General features: G+C 45.7%; 1 protein-coding gene across 1 annotated transcript in view; it reads right to left on the bottom strand.

Annotated features, from left to right (window-relative positions):
- ermp1 (endoplasmic reticulum metallopeptidase 1) overlaps positions 1-19,065 on the bottom strand; it is a 60,332-nt gene that overhangs the window by 11,498 nt on the left and 29,769 nt on the right. The window contains exons 11-12 of the mRNA XM_084460220.1: positions 18,237-18,352; positions 15,156-15,319 (exon numbers count right to left, since the gene is read on the bottom strand). Coding sequence (XP_084316346.1) covers positions 15,156-15,319; positions 18,237-18,352 — 280 coding nt within the window. The remainder of the gene's footprint in view (positions 1-15,155; positions 15,320-18,236; positions 18,353-19,065) is intronic.

Raw genomic sequence — 19,065 nt, 5'->3', positions numbered from 1 at the left:
AACAGAGTAGAGTAGAGTAGAGTAGAGCAGAGCAGAGTAGAGCAGAGTAGAGCAGAGTAGAGCAGAGTAGAGTAGAGCAGAGCAGAGTAGAGTAGAGCAGAGTAGAGCAGAGCAGAGTAGAGCAGAGCAGAGTAGAGTAGAGCAGAGCAGAGTAGAGCAGAGTAGAGTAGATTAGAGTAGAGTAGAGTAGAGTAGAGCAGAGCAGAGTAGAGTAGAGTAGAGCAGAGTAGAGTAGAGTAGAGATGAACAGAGTAGAGTAGAGCAGAGCAGAGCAGAGCAGAGTAGAGCAGAGTAGAGTAGAGCAGAGCAGAGTAGAGCAGAGTAGAGCAGAGCAGAGCAGAGCAGAGTAGAGTAGAGTAGAGTAGAGTAGAGTAGAGTAGAGTAGAGCAGAGCAGAGTAGAGCAGAGTAGAGCAGAGTAGAGCAGAGTAGAGTAGAGCAGAGTAGAGTAGAGATGAACAGAGTAGAGTAGAGTAGAGTAGAGTAGAGTACAGTAGAGCAGAGTAGAGTAGAGTAGAGTATAGCAGAGTAGAGTAGAGTAGAGTAGAGTAGAGCAGAGCAGAGCAGAGCAGAGTAGAGTATAGCAGAGTAGAGTAGAGTAGAGTAGAGTAGAGTAGAGTAGAGCAGAGCAGAGCAGAGTAGAGTAGAGCAGAGTAGAGTAGAGCAGAGTAGAGTAGAGTAGAGTAGAGTAGAACAGAGTAGAGTAGAGCAGAGTAGAGTAGAGTAGAGTAGTGTATAGTAGAGTAGAGCAGAGTAGAGTAGAGTAGAGCAGAGCAGAGCAGAGCAGAGTAGAGTAGAGTAGAGCAGAGTAGAGTAGAGATGAACAGAGTAGAGTAGAGTAGAGTAGAGTAGAGCAGAGCAGAGTAGAGTAGAGCAGAGCAGAGTAGAGTAGAGTAGAGCGGAGTAGAGTAGAGTAGAGTAGAGCAGAGTAGAGTAGAGTAGAGTAGAGTAGAGTAGAGTAGAGTAGTGTATAGTAGAGTAGAGCAGAGCAGAGCAGAGTAGAGTAGAGTAGAGCAGAGCAGAGTAGAGCAGAGCAGAGTTGGGCAGAGTAGAGTAGAGTAGAGCAGAGCAGAGTAGAGTAGAGTAGAGTAGAGATGAACAGGGTAGAGTAGAGTAGAGCAGAGCAGAGCAGAGCAGAGTAGAGCAGAGTAGAGTAGAGTAGAGTAGAGTAGAGTAGAGTAGAGCAGAGCAGAGTAGAGCAGAGCAGAGCAGAGTAGAGTAGAGATGAACAGAGCAGAGTAGAGTAGAGCAGAGTAGAGTAGAGTAGAGATGAACAGAGTGGAGTAGAGATGAACAGAGTAGAGTAGAGTAGAGCAGAGCAGAGTAGAGTAGAGCAGAGTAGAGCAGGGTAGAGTAGAGCAGAGCAGAGCAGAGCAGAGTAGAGCAGAGTAGAGTAGAGTAGAGTAGAGATGAACAGAGTAGAGTAGAGTAGAGCAGAGCAGAGTAGAGTATAGCAGAGTAGAGTAGAGTAGAGTAGAGTAGAGCAGAGCAGAGCAGAGTAGAGTAGAGTATAGCAGAGTAGAGTAGAGTAGAGTAGAGTAGAGCAGAGCAGAGTAGAGTAGAGCAGAGTAGAGTAGAGCAGAGTAGAGTAGAGTAGAGTAGAGTAGAGTAGAGTAGAACAGAGTAGAGTAGAGCAGAGCAGAGTAGAGTAGAGTAGAGTAGTGTATAGTAGAGTAGAGTAGAGTAGAGCAGAGCAGAGTAGAGTAGAGTAGAGTAGAGCAGAGTAGAGCAGAGTAGAGCAGAGTAGAGTAGAGCAGAGTAGAGTAGAGATGAACAGAGTAGAGTAGAGTAGAGTAGAGTAGAGTAGAGTAGAGTAGAGTAGAGCAGAGTAGAGTAGAGTAGAGTATAGCAGAGTAGAGTAGAGTAGAGTAGAGTAGAGCAGAGCAGAGCAGAGCAGAGTAGAGTATAGCAGAGTAGAGTAGAGTAGAGTAGAGTAGAGTAGAGCAGAGCAGAGCAGAGTAGAGTAGAGTAGAGCAGAGCAGAGTAGAGTAGAGCAGAGTAGAGTAGAGTAGAGTAGAGTAGAGTAGAACAGAGTAGAGTAGAGCAGAGTAGAGTAGAGTAGAGTAGTGTATAGTAGAGTAGAGCAGAGTAGAGTAGAGTAGAGTAGAGCAGAGCAGAGCAGAGTAGAGTAGAGTAGAGTAGAGCAGAGTAGAGTAGAGTAGAGATGAACAGAGTAGAGTAGAGTAGAGTAGAGCAGAGTAGAGTAGAGCAGAGCAGAGTAGAGTAGAGTAGAGCGGAGTAGAGTAGAGCAGAGTAGAGTAGAGTAGAGTAGAGTAGAGTAGAGTAGAGTAGAGTAGAGTAGAGTAGTGTATAGTAGAGTAGAGCAGAGTAGAGTAGAGTAGAGTAGAGCAGAGCAGAGTAGAGCAGAGCAGAGTTGGGCAGAGTAGAGTAGAGTAGAGCAGAGCAGAGTAGAGTAGAGTAGAGATGAACAGGGTAGAGTAGAGTAGAGTAGAGCAGAGCAGAGCAGAGCAGAGCAGAGCAGAGTAGAGTAGAGTAGAGTAGAGTAGAGCAGAGCAGAGTAGAGCAGAGCAGAGTAGAGTAGAGCAGAGTAGAGTAGAGATGAACAGAGTAGAGTAGAGTAGAGTAGAGCAGAGTAGAGTAGAGTAGAGTAGAGTAGAGTAGAGTAGAGTAGAGCAGAGTAGAGTAGAGCAGAGCAGAGCAGAGTAGAGTAGAGCAGAGCAGAGTAGAGTAGAGCAGAGTAGAGTAGAGTAGAGATGAACAGAGTAGAGTAGAGTAGAGTAGAGTAGAGTAGAGTAGAGTAGAGTAGAGTAGAGTAGAGCAGAGTAGAGTAGAGCAGAGCAGAGCAGAGTAGAGTAGAGTAGAGCAGAGTAGAGCAGAGTAGAGTAGAGTAGAGATGAACAGAGTAGAGTAGAGATGAACAGAGTAGAGTAGAGTAGAGTAGAGTAGAGTAGAGTAGAGTAGAGTAGAGTAGAGCAGAGTAGAGTAGAGTAGAGCAGAGCAGAGTAGAGTAGAGATGAACAGAGTAGAGTAGAGTAGAGATGAACAGAGCAGAGCAGAGCAGAGTAGAGCAGAGCAGAGTAGAGTAGAGTAGAGTAGAGTAGAGTAGAGTAGAACAGAGTAGAGTAGAGTAGAGTAGAGTAGAGCAGAGTAGAGCAGAGTACAGTAGAGTAGAGCAGAGTAGAGCAGAGTAGAGTAGAGCAGAGCAGAGTAGAGTAGAGTAGAGATGAACAGAGTGGAGTAGAGATGAACAGAGTAGAGCAGAGCAGAGTAGAGTAGAGATGAACAGAGTAGAGTAGAGTAGAGATGAACAGAGCAGAGCAGAGCAGAGTAGAGTAGAGCAGAGCAGAGTAGAGTAGAGTAGAGTAGAGCAGAGCAGAACAGAGTAGAGTAGAGTAGAGTAGAGTAGAGTAGAGCAGAGTAGAGCAGAGTAGAGTAGAGTAGAGCAGAGTAGAGCAGAGTAGAGTAGAGCAGAGCAGAGTAGAGTAGATTAGAGTAGAGTAGAGCAGAGTAGAGATGAACAGAGTAGAGTAGAGTAGAGCAGAGTAGAGTAGAGTAGAGTAGAGTAGAGTAGAGTAGAGTAGAGTAGAGCAGAGTAGAGTAGAGTAGAGATGAACAGAGTAGAGCAGAGCAGAGTAGAGTAGAGTAGAGCAGAGTAGAGTAGAGTAGAGTAGAGTAGAGATGAACAGAGTAGAGTAGAGCAGAGCAGAGCAGAGCAGAGCAGAGCAGAGTTGGGCAGAGTAGAGTAGAGTAGAGTAGAGCAGAGCAGAGCAGAGCAGAGTAGAGCAAAGCAGAGCAGAGCAGAGTAGAGTAGAGTAGAGCAGAGTAGAGTAGAGCAGAGTAGAGCAGAGTAGAGTAGAGTAGAGTAGAGTAGAGTAGAGTAGAGTAGAGCAGAGTAGAGTATAGTAGAGCAGAGTAGAGTAGAGTAGAGCAGAGTAGAGCAGAGTAGAGCAGGGTAGAGTAGAGTAGAGTAGAGTAGAGTAGAGTAGAGTAGAGATGAACAGAGTAGAGTAGAGTAGAGCAGAGCAGAGTAGAGATGAACAGAGTAGAGTAGAGTAGAGTAGAGTAGAGCAGAGTAGAGCAGAGTAGAGATGAACAGAGTAGAGTAGAGTAGAGTAGAGCAGAGAAGAGATGAACAGAGTAGAGTAGAGTAGAGTAGAGCAGAGCAGAGATGAAAAGAGTAGAGCAGAGCAGAGCAGAGCAGAGTAGAGTAGAGCAGAGTAGAGCAGAGTAGAGCAGAGTAGAGCAGAGTAGAGTAGAGCAGAGTAGAGTAGAGATGAACAGAGTAGAGTAGAGTAGAGTAGAGTAGAGTAGAGTAGAGTAGAGCAGAGCAGAACAGAGTAGAGTAGAGTAGAGTAGAGTAGAGTAGAGTAGAGCAGAGTAGAGCAGAGTAGAGTAGAGTAGAGCAGAGTAGAGCAGAGTAGAGTAGAGCAGAGCAGAGTAGAGTAGATTAGAGTAGAGTAGAGCAGAGTAGAGATGAACAGAGTAGAGTAGAGTAGAGCAGAGTAGAGTAGAGTAGAGTAGAGTAGAGTAGAGTAGAGCAGAGTAGAGTAGAGATGAACAGAGTAGAGCAGAGCAGAGTAGAGTAGAGCAGAGTAGAGTAGAGTAGAGTAGAGATGAACAGAGTAGAGTAGAGTAGAGCAGAGCAGAGCAGAGTTGGGCAGAGTAGAGTAGAGTAGAGCAGAGCAGAGCAGAGTAGAGCAGAGCAGAGCAGAGCAGAGTAGAGTAGAGTAGAGCAGAGTAGAGTAGAGCAGAGTAGAGCAGAGTAGAGTAGAGTAGAGTAGAGTAGAGTAGAGCAGAGTAGAGTATAGTAGAGTAGAGCAGAGTAGAGCAGAGTAGAGCAGAGTAGAGCAGGGTAGAGTAGAGTAGAGTAGAGTAGAGTAGAGTAGAGTAGAGTAGAGTAGAGTAGAGTAGAGCAGAGCAGAGTAGAGATGAACAGAGTAGAGTAGAGTAGAGTAGAGTAGAGCAGAGTAGAGCAGAGTAGAGATGAACAGAGTAGAGTAGAGTAGAGTAGAGCAGAGTAGAGATGAACAGAGTAGAGTAGAGTAGAGTAGAGCAGAGCAGAGATGAAAAGAGTAGAGTAGAGTAGAGCAGAGTAGAGTAGAGCAGAGTAGAGATGAACAGAGTAGAGTAGAGTAGAGTAGAGCAGAGCAGAGTAGAGCAGAGTAGAGCAGAGTAGAGCAGAGTAGAGTAGAGCAGAGCAGAGTAGAGTAGAGCAGAGTAGAGCAGAGCAGAGTAGAGCAGAGCAGAGTAGAGTAGAGCAGAGCAGAGTAGAGCAGAGTAGAGTAGATTAGAGTAGAGTAGAGTAGAGTAGAGCAGAGCAGAGTAGAGTAGAGTAGAGCAGAGTAGAGTAGAGTAGAGATGAACAGAGTAGAGTAGAGCAGAGCAGAGCAGAGCAGAGTAGAGCAGAGTAGAGTAGAGCAGAGCAGAGTAGAGCAGAGTAGAGCAGAGCAGAGCAGAGCAGAGTAGAGTAGAGTAGAGTAGAGTAGAGTAGAGTAGAGCAGAGCAGAGTAGAGCAGAGTAGAGCAGAGTAGAGCAGAGTAGAGTAGAGCAGAGTAGAGTAGAGATGAACAGAGTAGAGTAGAGTAGAGTAGAGTACAGTAGAGCAGAGTAGAGTAGAGTAGAGTATAGCAGAGTAGAGTAGAGTAGAGTAGAGTAGAGCAGAGCAGAGCAGAGCAGAGTAGAGTATAGCAGAGTAGAGTAGAGTAGAGTAGAGTAGAGTAGAGTAGAGCAGAGCAGAGCAGAGTAGAGTAGAGCAGAGTAGAGTAGAGCAGAGTAGAGTAGAGTAGAGTAGAGTAGAACAGAGTAGAGTAGAGCAGAGTAGAGTAGAGTAGAGTAGTGTATAGTAGAGTAGAGCAGAGTAGAGTAGAGTAGAGCAGAGCAGAGCAGAGCAGAGTAGAGTAGAGTAGAGCAGAGTAGAGTAGAGATGAACAGAGTAGAGTAGAGTAGAGTAGAGTAGAGCAGAGCAGAGTAGAGTAGAGCAGAGCAGAGTAGAGTAGAGTAGAGCGGAGTAGAGTAGAGTAGAGTAGAGCAGAGTAGAGTAGAGTAGAGTAGAGTAGAGTAGAGTAGAGTAGTGTATAGTAGAGTAGAGCAGAGCAGAGCAGAGTAGAGTAGAGTAGAGCAGAGCAGAGTAGAGCAGAGCAGAGTTGGGCAGAGTAGAGTAGAGTAGAGCAGAGCAGAGTAGAGTAGAGTAGAGTAGAGATGAACAGGGTAGAGTAGAGTAGAGCAGAGCAGAGCAGAGCAGAGTAGAGCAGAGTAGAGTAGAGTAGAGTAGAGTAGAGTAGAGTAGAGCAGAGCAGAGTAGAGCAGAGCAGAGCAGAGTAGAGTAGAGATGAACAGAGTAGAGTAGAGTAGAGCAGAGTAGAGTAGAGTAGAGTAGAGTAGAGTAGAGTAGAGTAGAGTAGAGCAGAGTAGAGTAGAGCAGAGCAGAGTAGAGTAGAGCAGAGTAGAGTAGAGCAGAGTAGAGTAGAGTAGAGATGAACAGAGTAGAGTAGAGTAGAGTAGAGTAGAGTAGAGCAGAGTAGAGTAGAGCAGAGCAGAGCAGAGCAGAGTAGAGTAGAGTAGAGTAGAGCAGAGTAGAGCAGAGTAGAGTAGAGTAGAGATGAACAGAGTAGAGTAGAGATGAACAGAGTAGAGTAGAGTAGAGTAGAGTAGAGTAGAGTAGAGCAGAGTAGAGTAGAGTAGAGCAGAGCAGAGTAGAGTAGAGATGAACAGAGTAGAGTAGAGTAGAGATGAACAGAGCAGAGCAGAGTAGAGTAGAGCAGAGCAGAGCAGAGTAGAGTAGAGTAGAGTAGAGTAGAGTAGAGTAGAGCAGAGCAGAACAGAGTAGAGTAGAGTAGAGTAGAGTAGAGTAGAGCAGAGCAGAGTAGAGTAGAGTAGAGATGAACAGGGTAGAGTAGAGTAGAGTAGTGTATAGTAGAGTAGAGCAGAGTAGAGTAGAGTAGAGTAGAGCAGAGCAGAGTAGAGTAGAGTAGAGTAGAGCAGAGTAGAGTAGAGTAGAGATGAACAGAGTAGAGTAGAGTAGAGTAGAGCAGAGTAGAGTAGAGCAGAGCAGAGTAGAGTAGAGTAGAGCGGAGTAGAGTAGAGCAGAACAGAGTAGAGTAGAGTAGAGTAGAGTAGAGTAGAGCAGAGTAGAGCAGAGTAGAGTAGAGTAGAGCAGAGTAGAGCAGAGTAGAGTAGAGCAGAGCAGAGTAGAGTAGATTAGAGTAGAGTAGAGCAGAGTAGAGATGAACAGAGTAGAGTAGAGTAGAGCAGAGTAGAGTAGAGTAGAGTAGAGTAGAGTAGAGTAGAGCAGAGTAGAGTAGAGATGAACAGAGTAGAGCAGAGCAGAGTAGAGTAGAGCAGAGTAGAGTAGAGTAGAGTAGAGATGAACAGAGTAGAGTAGAGTAGAGCAGAGCAGAGCAGAGTTGGGCAGAGTAGAGTAGAGTAGAGCAGAGCAGAGCAGAGTAGAGCAGAGCAGAGCAGAGCAGAGTAGAGTAGAGTAGAGTAGAGCAGAGTAGAGTAGAGCAGAGTAGAGCAGAGTAGAGTAGAGTAGAGTAGAGTAGAGTAGAGCAGAGTAGAGTATAGTAGAGTAGAGCAGAGTAGAGCAGAGTAGAGCAGAGTAGAGCAGAGTAGAGCAGGGTAGAGTAGAGTAGAGTAGAGTAGAGTAGAGTAGAGTAGAGTAGAGTAGAGTAGAGCAGAGCAGAGTAGAGATGAACAGAGTAGAGTAGAGTAGAGTAGAGTAGAGCAGAGTAGAGCAGAGTAGAGATGAACAGAGTAGAGTAGAGTAGAGCAGAGTAGAGATGAACAGAGTAGAGTAGAGTAGAGTAGAGCAGAGCAGAGATGAAAAGAGTAGAGTAGAGTAGAGCAGAGTAGAGTAGAGCAGAGTAGAGATGAACAGAGTAGAGTAGAGTAGAGTAGAGCAGAGCAGAGTAGAGCAGAGTAGAGCAGAGTAGAGCAGAGTAGAGTAGAGCAGAGTAGAGTAGAGCAGAGTAGAGCAGAGCAGAGTAGAGCAGAGCAGAGTAGAGTAGAGCAGAGCAGAGTAGAGCAGAGTAGAGTAGATTAGAGTAGAGTAGAGTAGAGTAGAGCAGAGCAGAGTAGAGTAGAGTAGAGCAGAGTAGAGTAGAGATGAACAGAGTAGAGTAGAGCAGAGCAGAGCAGAGCAGAGTAGAGCAGAGTAGAGTAGAGCAGAGCAGAGTAGAGCAGAGTAGAGCAGAGCAGAGCAGAGCAGAGTAGAGTAGAGTAGAGTAGAGTAGAGTAGAGTAGAGCAGAGCAGAGTAGAGCAGAGTAGAGCAGAGTAGAGCAGAGTAGAGTAGAGCAGAGTAGAGTAGAGATGAACAGAGTAGAGTAGAGTAGAGTAGAGTAGAGTAGAGTAGAGCAGAGTAGAGTAGAGTAGAGTATAGCAGAGTAGAGTAGAGTAGAGTAGAGTAGAGCAGAGCAGAGCAGAGTAGAGTATAGCAGAGTAGAGTAGAGTAGAGTAGAGTAGAGTAGAGCAGAGCAGAGCAGAGTAGAGTAGAGCAGAGTAGAGTAGAGCAGAGTAGAGTAGAGTAGAGTAGAGTAGAACAGAGTAGAGTAGAGCAGAGTAGAGTAGAGTAGAGTAGTGTATAGTAGAGTAGAGCAGAGTAGAGTAGAGTAGAGCAGAGCAGAGCAGAGTAGAGTAGAGTAGAGCAGAGTAGAGTAGAGATGAACAGAGTAGAGTAGAGTAGAGTAGAGCAGAGCAGAGTAGAGTAGAGCAGAGCAGAGTAGAGTAGAGTAGAGCGGAGTAGAGTAGAGTAGAGTAGAGCAGAGTAGAGTAGAGTAGAGTAGAGTAGAGTAGAGTAGAGTAGAGTAGAGTAGTGTATAGTAGAGTAGAGCAGAGCAGAGCAGAGTAGAGTAGAGTAGAGCAGAGCAGAGTAGAGCAGAGCAGAGTTGGGCAGAGTAGAGTAGAGTAGAGCAGAGCAGAGTAGAGTAGAGTAGAGATGAACAGGGTAGAGTAGAGTAGAGCAGAGCAGAGCAGAGCAGAGTAGAGCAGAGTAGAGTAGAGTAGAGTAGAGTAGAGTAGAGTAGAGTAGAGCAGAGCAGAGTAGAGCAGAGCAGAGCAGAGTAGAGTAGAGATGAACAGAGTAGAGTAGAGTAGAGCAGAGTAGAGTAGAGTAGAGTAGAGTAGAGTAGAGTAGAGTAGAGTAGAGCAGAGTAGAGTAGAGCAGAGCAGAGTAGAGTAGAGTAGAGCAGAGTAGAGTAGAGTAGAGATGAACAGAGTAGAGTAGAGTAGAGTAGAGTAGAGTAGAGCAGAGTAGAGTAGAGCAGAGCAGAGCAGAGTAGAGTAGAGTAGAGTAGAGCAGAGTAGAGCAGAGTAGAGTAGAGTAGAGATGAACAGAGTAGAGTAGAGATGAACAGAGTAGAGTAGAGTAGAGTAGAGTAGAGTAGAGTAGAGTAGAGCAGAGTAGAGTAGAGTAGAGCAGAGCAGAGTAGAGTAGAGATGAACAGAGTAGAGTAGAGTAGAGATGAACAGAGCAGAGCAGAGTAGAGTAGAGCAGAGCAGAGTAGAGTAGAGTAGAGTAGAGTAGAGTAGAGTAGAGTAGAGTAGAGCAGAGCAGAACAGAGTAGAGTAGAGTAGAGTAGAGTAGAGTAGAGCAGAGCAGAGTAGAGTAGAGTAGAGATGAACAGGGTAGAGTAGAGTAGAGTAGAGCAGAGCAGAGCAGAGCAGAGCAGAGCAGAGCAGAGTAGAGTAGAGTAGAGTAGAGTAGAGTAGAGCAGAGCAGAGTAGAGCAGAGCAGAGTAGAGTAGAGCAGAGTAGAGTAGAGATGAACAGAGTAGAGTAGAGTAGAGTAGAGCAGAGTAGAGTAGAGTAGAGTAGAGTAGAGTAGAGTAGAGTAGAGCAGAGTAGAGTAGAGCAGAGCAGAGCAGAGTAGAGTAGAGCAGAGTAGAGTAGAGCAGAGTAGAGTAGAGTAGAGATGAACAGAGTAGAGTAGAGTAGAGTAGAGTAGAGTAGAGTAGAGTAGAGTAGAGTAGAGTAGAGCAGAGTAGAGTAGAGCAGAGCAGAGCAGAGTAGAGTAGAGTAGAGCAGAGTAGAGCAGAGTAGAGTAGAGTAGAGATGAACAGAGTAGAGTAGAGATGAACAGAGTAGAGTAGAGTAGAGTAGAGTAGAGTAGAGTAGAGTAGAGTAGAGCAGAGTAGAGTAGAGTAGAGCAGAGCAGAGTAGAGTAGAGATGAACAGAGTAGAGTAGAGTAGAGATGAACAGAGCAGAGCAGAGCAGAGCAGAGTAGAGCAGAGCAGAGTAGAGTAGAGTAGAGTAGAGTAGAGTAGAGCAGAGCAGAACAGAGTAGAGTAGAGTAGAGTAGAGTAGAGCAGAGTAGAGCAGAGTACAGTAGAGTAGAGCAGAGTAGAGCAGAGTAGAGTAGAGCAGAGCAGAGTAGAGTAGAGTAGAGATGAACAGAGTGGAGTAGAGATGAACAGAGTAGAGCAGAGCAGAGTAGAGTAGAGATGAACAGAGTAGAGTAGAGTAGAGATGAACAGAGCAGAGCAGAGCAGAGTAGAGTAGAGCAGAGCAGAGTAGAGTAGAGTAGAGTAGAGTAGAGTAGAGCAGAGCAGAACAGAGTAGAGTAGAGTAGAGTAGAGTAGAGCAGAGTAGAGCAGAGTAGAGTAGAGTAGAGCAGAGTAGAGCAGAGTAGAGTAGAGCAGAGCAGAGTAGAGTAGATTAGAGTAGAGTAGAGCAGAGTAGAGATGAACAGAGTAGAGTAGAGTAGAGCAGAGTAGAGTAGAGTAGAGTAGAGTAGAGTAGAGCAGAGTAGAGTAGAGTAGAGATGAACAGAGTAGAGCAGAGCAGAGTAGAGTAGAGTAGAGCAGAGTAGAGTAGAGTAGAGTAGAGTAGAGATGAACAGAGTAGAGTAGAGCAGAGCAGAGCAGAGCAGAGCAGAGCAGAGCAGAGTTGGGCAGAGTAGAGTAGAGTAGAGTAGAGCAGAGCAGAGCAGAGCAGAGTAGAGCAAAGCAGAGCAGAGCAGAGTAGAGTAGAGTAGAGTAGAGCAGAGTAGAGTAGAGCAGAGTAGAGCAGAGTAGAGTAGAGTAGAGTAGAGTAGAGTAGAGCAGAGTAGAGTATAGTAGAGCAGAGTAGAGTAGAGTAGAGCAGAGTAGAGCAGAGTAGAGCAGGGTAGAGTAGAGTAGAGTAGAGTAGAGTAGAGTAGAGATGAACAGAGTAGAGTAGAGTAGAGCAGAGCAGAGTAGAGATGAACAGAGTAGAGTAGAGTAGAGTAGAGTAGAGCAGAGTAGAGCAGAGTAGAGATGAACAGAGTAGAGTAGAGTAGAGTAGAGCAGAGAAGAGATGAACAGAGTAGAGTAGAGTAGAGTAGAGCAGAGCAGAGATGAAAAGAGTAGAGCAGAGCAGAGCAGAGCAGAGCAGAGCAGAGTAGAGTAGAGCAGAGTAGAGCAGAGTAGAGCAGAGTAGAGCAGAGTAGAGTAGAGCAGAGTAGAGTAGAGATGAACAGAGTAGAGTAGAGTAGAGTAGAGTAGAGTAGAGTAGAGTAGAGTAGAGTAGAGCAGAGCAGAACAGAGTAGAGTAGAGTAGAGTAGAGTAGAGTAGAGCAGAGTAGAGCAGAGTAGAGTAGAGTAGAGTAGAGCAGAGTAGAGCAGAGTAGAGTAGAGCAGAGCAGAGTAGAGTAGATTAGAGTAGAGTAGAGCAGAGTAGAGATGAACAGAGTAGAGTAGAGTAGAGCAGAGTAGAGTAGAGTAGAGTAGAGTAGAGTAGAGCAGAGTAGAGTAGAGATGAACAGAGTAGAGCAGAGCAGAGTAGAGTAGAGCAGAGTAGAGTAGAGTAGAGTAGAGATGAACAGAGTAGAGTAGAGTAGAGCAGAGCAGAGCAGAGTTGGGCAGAGTAGAGTAGAGTAGAGCAGAGCAGAGCAGAGCAGAGTAGAGCAGAGCAGAGCAGAGCAGAGTAGAGTAGAGTAGAGTAGAGCAGAGTAGAGTAGAGCAGAGTAGAGCAGAGTAGAGTAGAGTAGAGTAGAGTAGAGTAGAGTAGAGTAGAGCAGAGTAGAGTATAGTAGAGTAGAGCAGAGTAGAGCAGAGTAGAGCAGAGTAGAGCAGGGTAGAGTAGAGTAGAGTAGAGTAGAGTAGAGTAGAGTAGAGTAGAGTAGAGCAGAGCAGAGTAGAGATGAACAGAGTAGAGTAGAGTAGAGTAGAGTAGAGCAGAGTAGAGCAGAGTAGAGATGAACAGAGTAGAGTAGAGTAGAGTAGAGCAGAGTAGAGATGAACAGAGTAGAGTAGAGTAGAGTAGAGCAGAGCAGAGATGAAAAGAGTAGAGTAGAGTAGAGCAGAGTAGAGTAGAGCAGAGTAGAGATGAACAGAGTAGAGTAGAGTAGAGTAGAGCAGAGCAGAGTAGAGCAGAGTAGAGCAGAGTAGAGCAGAGTAGAGTAGAGCAGAGTAGAGTAGAGCAGAGTAGAGCAGAGCAGAGTAGAGCAGAGCAGAGTAGAGTAGAGCAGAGCAGAGTAGAGCAGAGTAGAGTAGATTAGAGTAGAGTAGAGTAGAGCAGAGCAGAGTAGAGTAGAGTAGAGCAGAGTAGAGTAGAGTAGAGATGAACAGAGTAGAGTAGAGCAGAGCAGAGCAGAGCAGAGTAGAGCAGAGTAGAGTAGAGCAGAGCAGAGTAGAGCAGAGTAGAGCAGAGCAGAGCAGAGCAGAGTAGAGTAGAGTAGAGTAGAGTAGAGTAGAGTAGAGCAGAGCAGAGTAGAGCAGAGTAGAGCAGAGTAGAGCAGAGTAGAGTAGAGCAGAGTAGAGTAGAGATGAACAGAGTAGAGTAGAGTAGAGTAGAGTAGAGTACAGTAGAGCAGAGTAGAGTAGAGTAGAGTATAGCAGAGTAGAGTAGAGTAGAGTAGAGTAGAGCAGAGCAGAGCAGAGTAGAGTATAGCAGAGTAGAGTAGAGTAGAGTAGAGTAGAGTAGAGTAGAGCAGAGCAGAGCAGAGTAGAGTAGAGCAGAGTAGAGTAGAGCAGAGTAGAGTAGAGTAGAGTAGAGTAGAACAGAGTAGAGTAGAGCAGAGTAGAGTAGAGTAGAGTAGTGTATAGTAGAGTAGAGCAGAGTAGAGTAGAGTAGAGCAGAGCAGAGCAGAGTAGAGTAGAGTAGAGCAGAGTAGAGTAGAGTAGAGATGAACAGAGTAGAGTAGAGTAGAGTAGAGCAGAGCAGAGTAGAGTAGAGCAGAGCAGAGTAGAGTAGAGTAGAGCGGAGTAGAGTAGAGTAGAGTAGAGCAGAGTAGAGTAGAGTAGAGTAGAGTAGAGTAGAGTAGTGTATAGTAGAGTAGAGCAGAGCAGAGCAGAGTAGAGTAGAGTAGAGCAGAGCAGAGTAGAGCAGAGCAGAGTTGGGCAGAGTAGAGTAGAGCAGAGCAGAGTAGAGTAGAGTAGAGTAGAGATGAACAGGGTAGAGTAGAGTAGAGCAGAGCAGAGCAGAGCAGAGTAGAGCAGAGTAGAGTAGAGTAGAGTAGAGTAGAGTAGAGTAGAGCAGAGCAGAGTAGAGCAGAGCAGAGCAGAGTAGAGTAGAGATGAACAGAGTAGAGTAGAGTAGAGCAGAGTAGAGTAGAGTAGAGTAGAGTAGAGTAGAGTAGAGTAGAGTAGAGCAGAGTAGAGTAGAGCAGAGCAGAGTAGAGTAGAGCAGAGTAGAGTAGAGCAGAGTAGAGTAGAGTAGAGATGAACAGAGTAGAGTAGAGTAGAGTAGAGTAGAGTAGAGCAGAGTAGAGTAGAGCAGAGCAGAGCAGAGTAGAGTAGAGTAGAGTAGAGCAGAGTAGAGCAGAGTAGAGTAGAGTAGAGATGAACAGAGTAGAGTAGAGATGAACAGAGTAGAGTAGAGTAGAGTAGAGTAGAGTAGAGTAGAGTAGAGCAGAGTAGAGTAGAGTAGAGCAGAGCAGAGTAGAGTAGAGATGAACAGAGTAGAGTAGAGTAGAGATGAACAGAGCAGAGCAGAGTAGAGTAGAGCAGAGCAGAGTAGAGTAGAGTAGAGTAGAGTAGAGTAGAGTAGAGTAGAGCAGAGCAGAACAGAGTAGAGTAGAGTAGAGTAGAGTAGAGTAGAGTAGAGTAGAGCAGAGTAGAGCAGAGTAGAGTAGAGTAGAGCAGAGTAGAGCAGAGTAGAGTAGAGCAGAGCAGAGTAGAGTAGAGTAGAGATGAACAGAGTGGAGTAGAGATGAACAGAGTAGAGTAGAGTAGAGTAGAGCAGAGTAGAGCAGAGTAGAGTAGAGCAGAGTAGAGTAGAGCAGAGTAGAGTAGAGTAGAGCAGGGCACAGTAGAGTAGAGTAGAGATGAACAGAGTGGAGTAGAGATGAACAGAGTAGAGTAGAGTAGAGCAGAGTAGAGTAGAGTAGAGCAGAGCAGAGTAGAGTAGAGTAGAGTAGAGTAGAGTAGAGTAGAGTAGAGTAGAGCAGAGTAGAGATGAACAGAGTAGAGTAGAGATGAACAGAGTAGAGTAGAGCAGAGTAGAGTAGAGTAGAGCAGAGTAGAGTAGAGTAGAGCAGAGTAGAGATGAACAGAGTAGAGTAGAGTAGAGCAGAGTAGAGCAGAGTAGAGTAGAGTAGAGCAGAGTAGAGTAGAGCAGAGTAGAGTAGAGTAGAGTAGAGATGAACAGAGTGGAGTAGAGATGAACAGAGTAGAGTAGAGCAGAGCAGAGTAGAGTAGAGCAGAGTAGAGTAGAGTAGAGTAGAGTAGAGTAGAGTAGAGTAGAGTAGAGTAGAGTAGAGTAGAGTATAGCAGGGTAGAGTAGAGTAGAGCAGGGTAGAGTAGAGTAGAGATGAACAGAGTGGAGTAGAGTAGAGTAGAGTAGAGTAGAGTAGAGTAGAGCAGGGTAGAGTAGAGTAGAGTAGAGTAGAGCAGAGCAGAGTAGAGTAGAGTAGAGTAGAGTAGAGAAGAGTAGAGTAGAGTAGAGTAGAGTAGAGCAGAGTAGAGTAGAGTAGAGCAGGGTAGAGTAGAGTAGAGTAGAGTAGAGATGAACAGAGTTGAGTAGAGTAGAGTAGAGTAGAGTAGAGTAGAGTAGAGTAGAGTAGAGTAGAGATGAACAGAGTAGAGTACAGTAGAGATGAACAGAGTAGAGTAGAGTAGAGATGAACAGAGTGGAGTAGAGTAGAGTAGAGTAGAGTAGAGTAGAGCAGAGCAGAGTAGAGTAGAGTAGAGTAGAGTAGAGTAGAGTAGAGTAGAGTAGAGTAGAGTAGAGATGAACAGAGTAGAGTAGAGTAGAGTAGAGATGAACAGAGTGGAGTAGAGTAGAGTAGAGCAGGGTACCTGTATTTCGAACCAGAAGGTCCAGTCCGGGGCGTTGAGGCCGTGAGAGTAGAAGATGAAGTATTCTCCAGCCAGGTCAAACTGAGGGGTCCCGTCGCCTAGCGACCAGCTGGAGAGAGACGCCCCGCGGTGAGGCATCAGGTACAGAGACATGTGACTGGGTCCTGGGACACACACACACACACACACACACACACACACACACACACACACACACACACATCAAGACATGCACACACATCAAGACACACACGCACATCAAGACACAAGTCAAGACACACACATTAAAGGACAGGTTTGGAATTCAGCATTATAAGCCATGCTATAAGGTTATTTACGATCATATACAACGGCCGATATCAAAGTTTCGTCAAATGTTGCACTCTCAAAATAGTTTATATCCCATCGCCGCTAACACACTTAATGGATCCTTGTGTGCATAGACAAACCCCTCAAAAAGACCAGGAACTCGTCCCCAAGACAGGAAACTCACCTAGTGGTCACTGGTGTCCGTTTATGCTCTGGCAAAAACAAACGCCACAAAGTATGCTTCCGATCGGGTATATGATCGTAAATAACCTTATACCATGACTTCTAACCTTATAACATGACATAATTACGAACCTGTCCTGAACCTGAACCTAGTACACACACATATACTCACATGGGAGCATCATTATAGTTGAAAGTGGGGTTGCAGAGTTGAAGAGTGGAGAAAATGTTTTTGCGCGGAGAGCGAATTTTGGGACAGGAATTTCCCCTTCGGGATCAATAAAATGTATTTATGAATACACTGAACTGATTTGGAGACAAGCTTTATACTACTCTGTAAAGAAAGGGGGGGAAATATGATACAAGTATTTGTGGGTTATCCTGACTGAGGGCTTGGGAGTTTGCCCAACCTGTCTACATGTGTTTTGTGGACTTGGAGAAGGCTTACGACCGGGTCCCTCGAGAGGTCTTGTGGAGGGTTATGCGGGAGTATGGGGTGAGGGGGTCCCTACTTAGAGCCATCCAATCCCTGTACACCCAGAGTGAGAGCTGTGTCCGGGTCCTCGGCAGTAAGTCGTCTTCCTTTCCGGTGGGGGTTGGCCTCCGCCAGGGCTGCGCTTTGTCACCAATCCTGTTTGTGATTTTCATGGACAGGATATCGAGGCGTAGCCGTGGGGAGGTGGGTTTGCAGTTCGGTGAGCTGGGGATCACGTCGCTGCTATTTGCAGATGATGTGGTCCTGATGGCATCAGCTGCCTGCGACCTCCAGCACTCTCTGGATAGGTTCACAACTGAGTGTGAGGCGGCTGGGATGAGAATCAGCACCTCTAAATCTGAGGCCATGGTTCTCAGCAGGAAACCGGTGGCCTGTCCGCTCCGAGTAGGAAATGAGTCCTTACCCCAAGTGAAGGAGTTCAAGTATCTGGGGGTCTTGTTCACGAGTGAGGGAACCATGGAGAGGGAGTTTGGCCGGAGAATCGGAGCAGCTGGTGCGGTTCTGCAGTCGCTTTACCGCACTGTTGTGACGAAAAGAGAGCTGAGCCAAAAGGCGAAGCTCTCGATCTACCGGTCTATCTTCGTCCCCACCCTCACCTATGGTCATGAAGGATGGGTCATGACCGAAAGAACGAGATCACGGATACAAGCGGCCGAAATGAGTTTTCTCCGGAGGGTGGCTGGGGTCTCCCTGAGAGATCGGGTGAGAAGTTCAGTCATCCGGGAGAGACTCGGAGTAGAGCCGCTGCTCCTTTGCGTCGAAAGGAGCCAGTTGAGGTGGTTCGGGTGGTTCGGGTTCTAGATAGTGAGGATGCCTCCTGGGCGCCTCCCTAGGGAGGTGTTCCAGGCGTGTCCGGCTGGGAGGAGGCCGCGGGGTAGACCCAGGACTAGGTGGCGGGACTACATCTCCGCACTGGCCTGTGAGCGGCTAAAGATTCCCCAGACAGAGCTGGTTGATGCTGCTAGGGAAAGGGATGTCTGGGGCCCCCTGCTGGAGCTGCTGCCTCCGCAACCCGATCCCGGATAAGCGGATGAAGATGGATGGATGGATCCTGACTGATATTTCCATTAGCGGTACCTTCTTGGGTCCCTTGCTCATGTCTGCTGCCTCCTCTCTCTCTCTCTCTCTCTCTCTCTCTCTCTGTCACTTCATCATTCTACATTAAGGAGACCACTTTTAGTCCCCAACATATTAACTGAAGTTTATTGAAATTAGATAAACAGCTTCTCAATTCAAATCATACAGTAGCCAATAATTTTTTTATTTTTTTTTAAATAAAATAAAAAATACAGTAGCCTATTTCAATTCATAGCATTAGCTTGCACACCAACAAGACCTGACATTCTAACCTTATAGCCTTACGTTATGGCTAACAATTCAAACAAGCTAACATTAGCTAAACAGTGTGCAAGCTAGTTAGAGGCCAGACCGTCTTTCTAAATTTGACATCAATCCAGTAAGCCTATGTCAATTCACTTAGCTTGCACACTAACACCAGAACTTGTGTTATAACCGTAGCTAACAATGCAAGCGAGCTAGCTAAATCATGTGCAACTAACGATTTTTAGTGTTAAGCTAGCTAACGTTATCTAGTGAGCGTCCTGATCGTCTTTTAAGCGTTGACATCAGTCCAGCAAGCTTACATTACCGGTTTTTGTTCTTCGGCTTTTTAAATCTTTTTGCTGGGCAGTTTTTGAAAATGAATGGTTGTTTGCCTGTGTCTCTTTTCATATTGCCTTGCTCAGCCAAGCATGGCACCATCAACCTGGAAAATCTCCACAATGAGCCGCGGGAAGTTAGTTAGTCTGGCACGTGCACAGAGATGTTGTCTTATTCCGGGGATGCTACACATGTCATTTTAGACTATATTGACAGATAACTATTTACCCCAAACTAGCTAGATAACTAGATGTTATAAGAACAACAACAAAATAACCACAACAAAAAGTCAAAGTGGTGATGAAAAGTGGGGGTTCAAAAGCACACGTTTGCACCTATACCGCAGGTGCCAGTGTATACTCACATATCAAGACACACACACACACACACACACACACACACACACACACACACACACACACACACACACTTACCTTTGACCTGGAAGGTCATCTTGACCGTGCCCCAGTTGGTGGATTCTTTAGACAGGAGGACAAACTCTACGGGAGACTTGGGGGAGACCTGAGGGGCTGGCAGATACCAGTTCTTCCTACAACACACACACACACACACACACACACACACACACACACACACACACACACACACACAGACAGACAGACAGACAGACAGACACAAGCAGGCACACATTGAGAAAAGTTTCGTTTTGTATCTGTCATGTGATCCCTTCCTACTTCCTTCACATATTATTAGGGGTCCTACGGTAGTACTGTAGGAATCCTATTGTTATTGTTGGCATTTTCTATTATTAAGGTATTAATTAACATTAGTAACCTAACCTAACCCTAAATAAGCATTAGTTAACAGTTAACTAATGTTTTTTGTGACCCTTATTGTAAAGTGTGACTGAAATCCTCCCTATTTTGTCGGTCTTGAGCTTGGCACCACCACACCAAGAGATCAATTCCACAGGAAACACATCAGCAGCCCATAGAAACATAACGGTAAAAAGTTGTAAAAATTAGCACACTCATCCGGGACAGTGCCATGACCCTCCTCACCAAGTCTCATCTCAACAACTGAAGCACTCTAGCGCCACCAATGTGTGAAAGTGCATTTGTGCAAGCATCTTTTGACCCGTAAGCCCGATTTTCAAAAACGAGGTACCGTTGGATTCCTTGGCTCAAGCTGAGTTCAACAGACCTAATTTTCACCAAGGAATTTTTACCAATCTGCACGGAACTCAATAGGAACAATAGACCAATGTCAACAAAAATCTTACAGGGATTTGTGATTTTCGAA

This window comes from Borostomias antarcticus (genome assembly GCF_949987555.1).
Source record: "Borostomias antarcticus genome assembly, chromosome: 30".
In the NCBI taxonomy this organism is placed as follows: domain Eukaryota; kingdom Metazoa; phylum Chordata; class Actinopteri; order Stomiiformes; family Stomiidae; genus Borostomias; species Borostomias antarcticus.
This window is presented reverse-complemented; position numbering and strand designations above follow the sequence as displayed.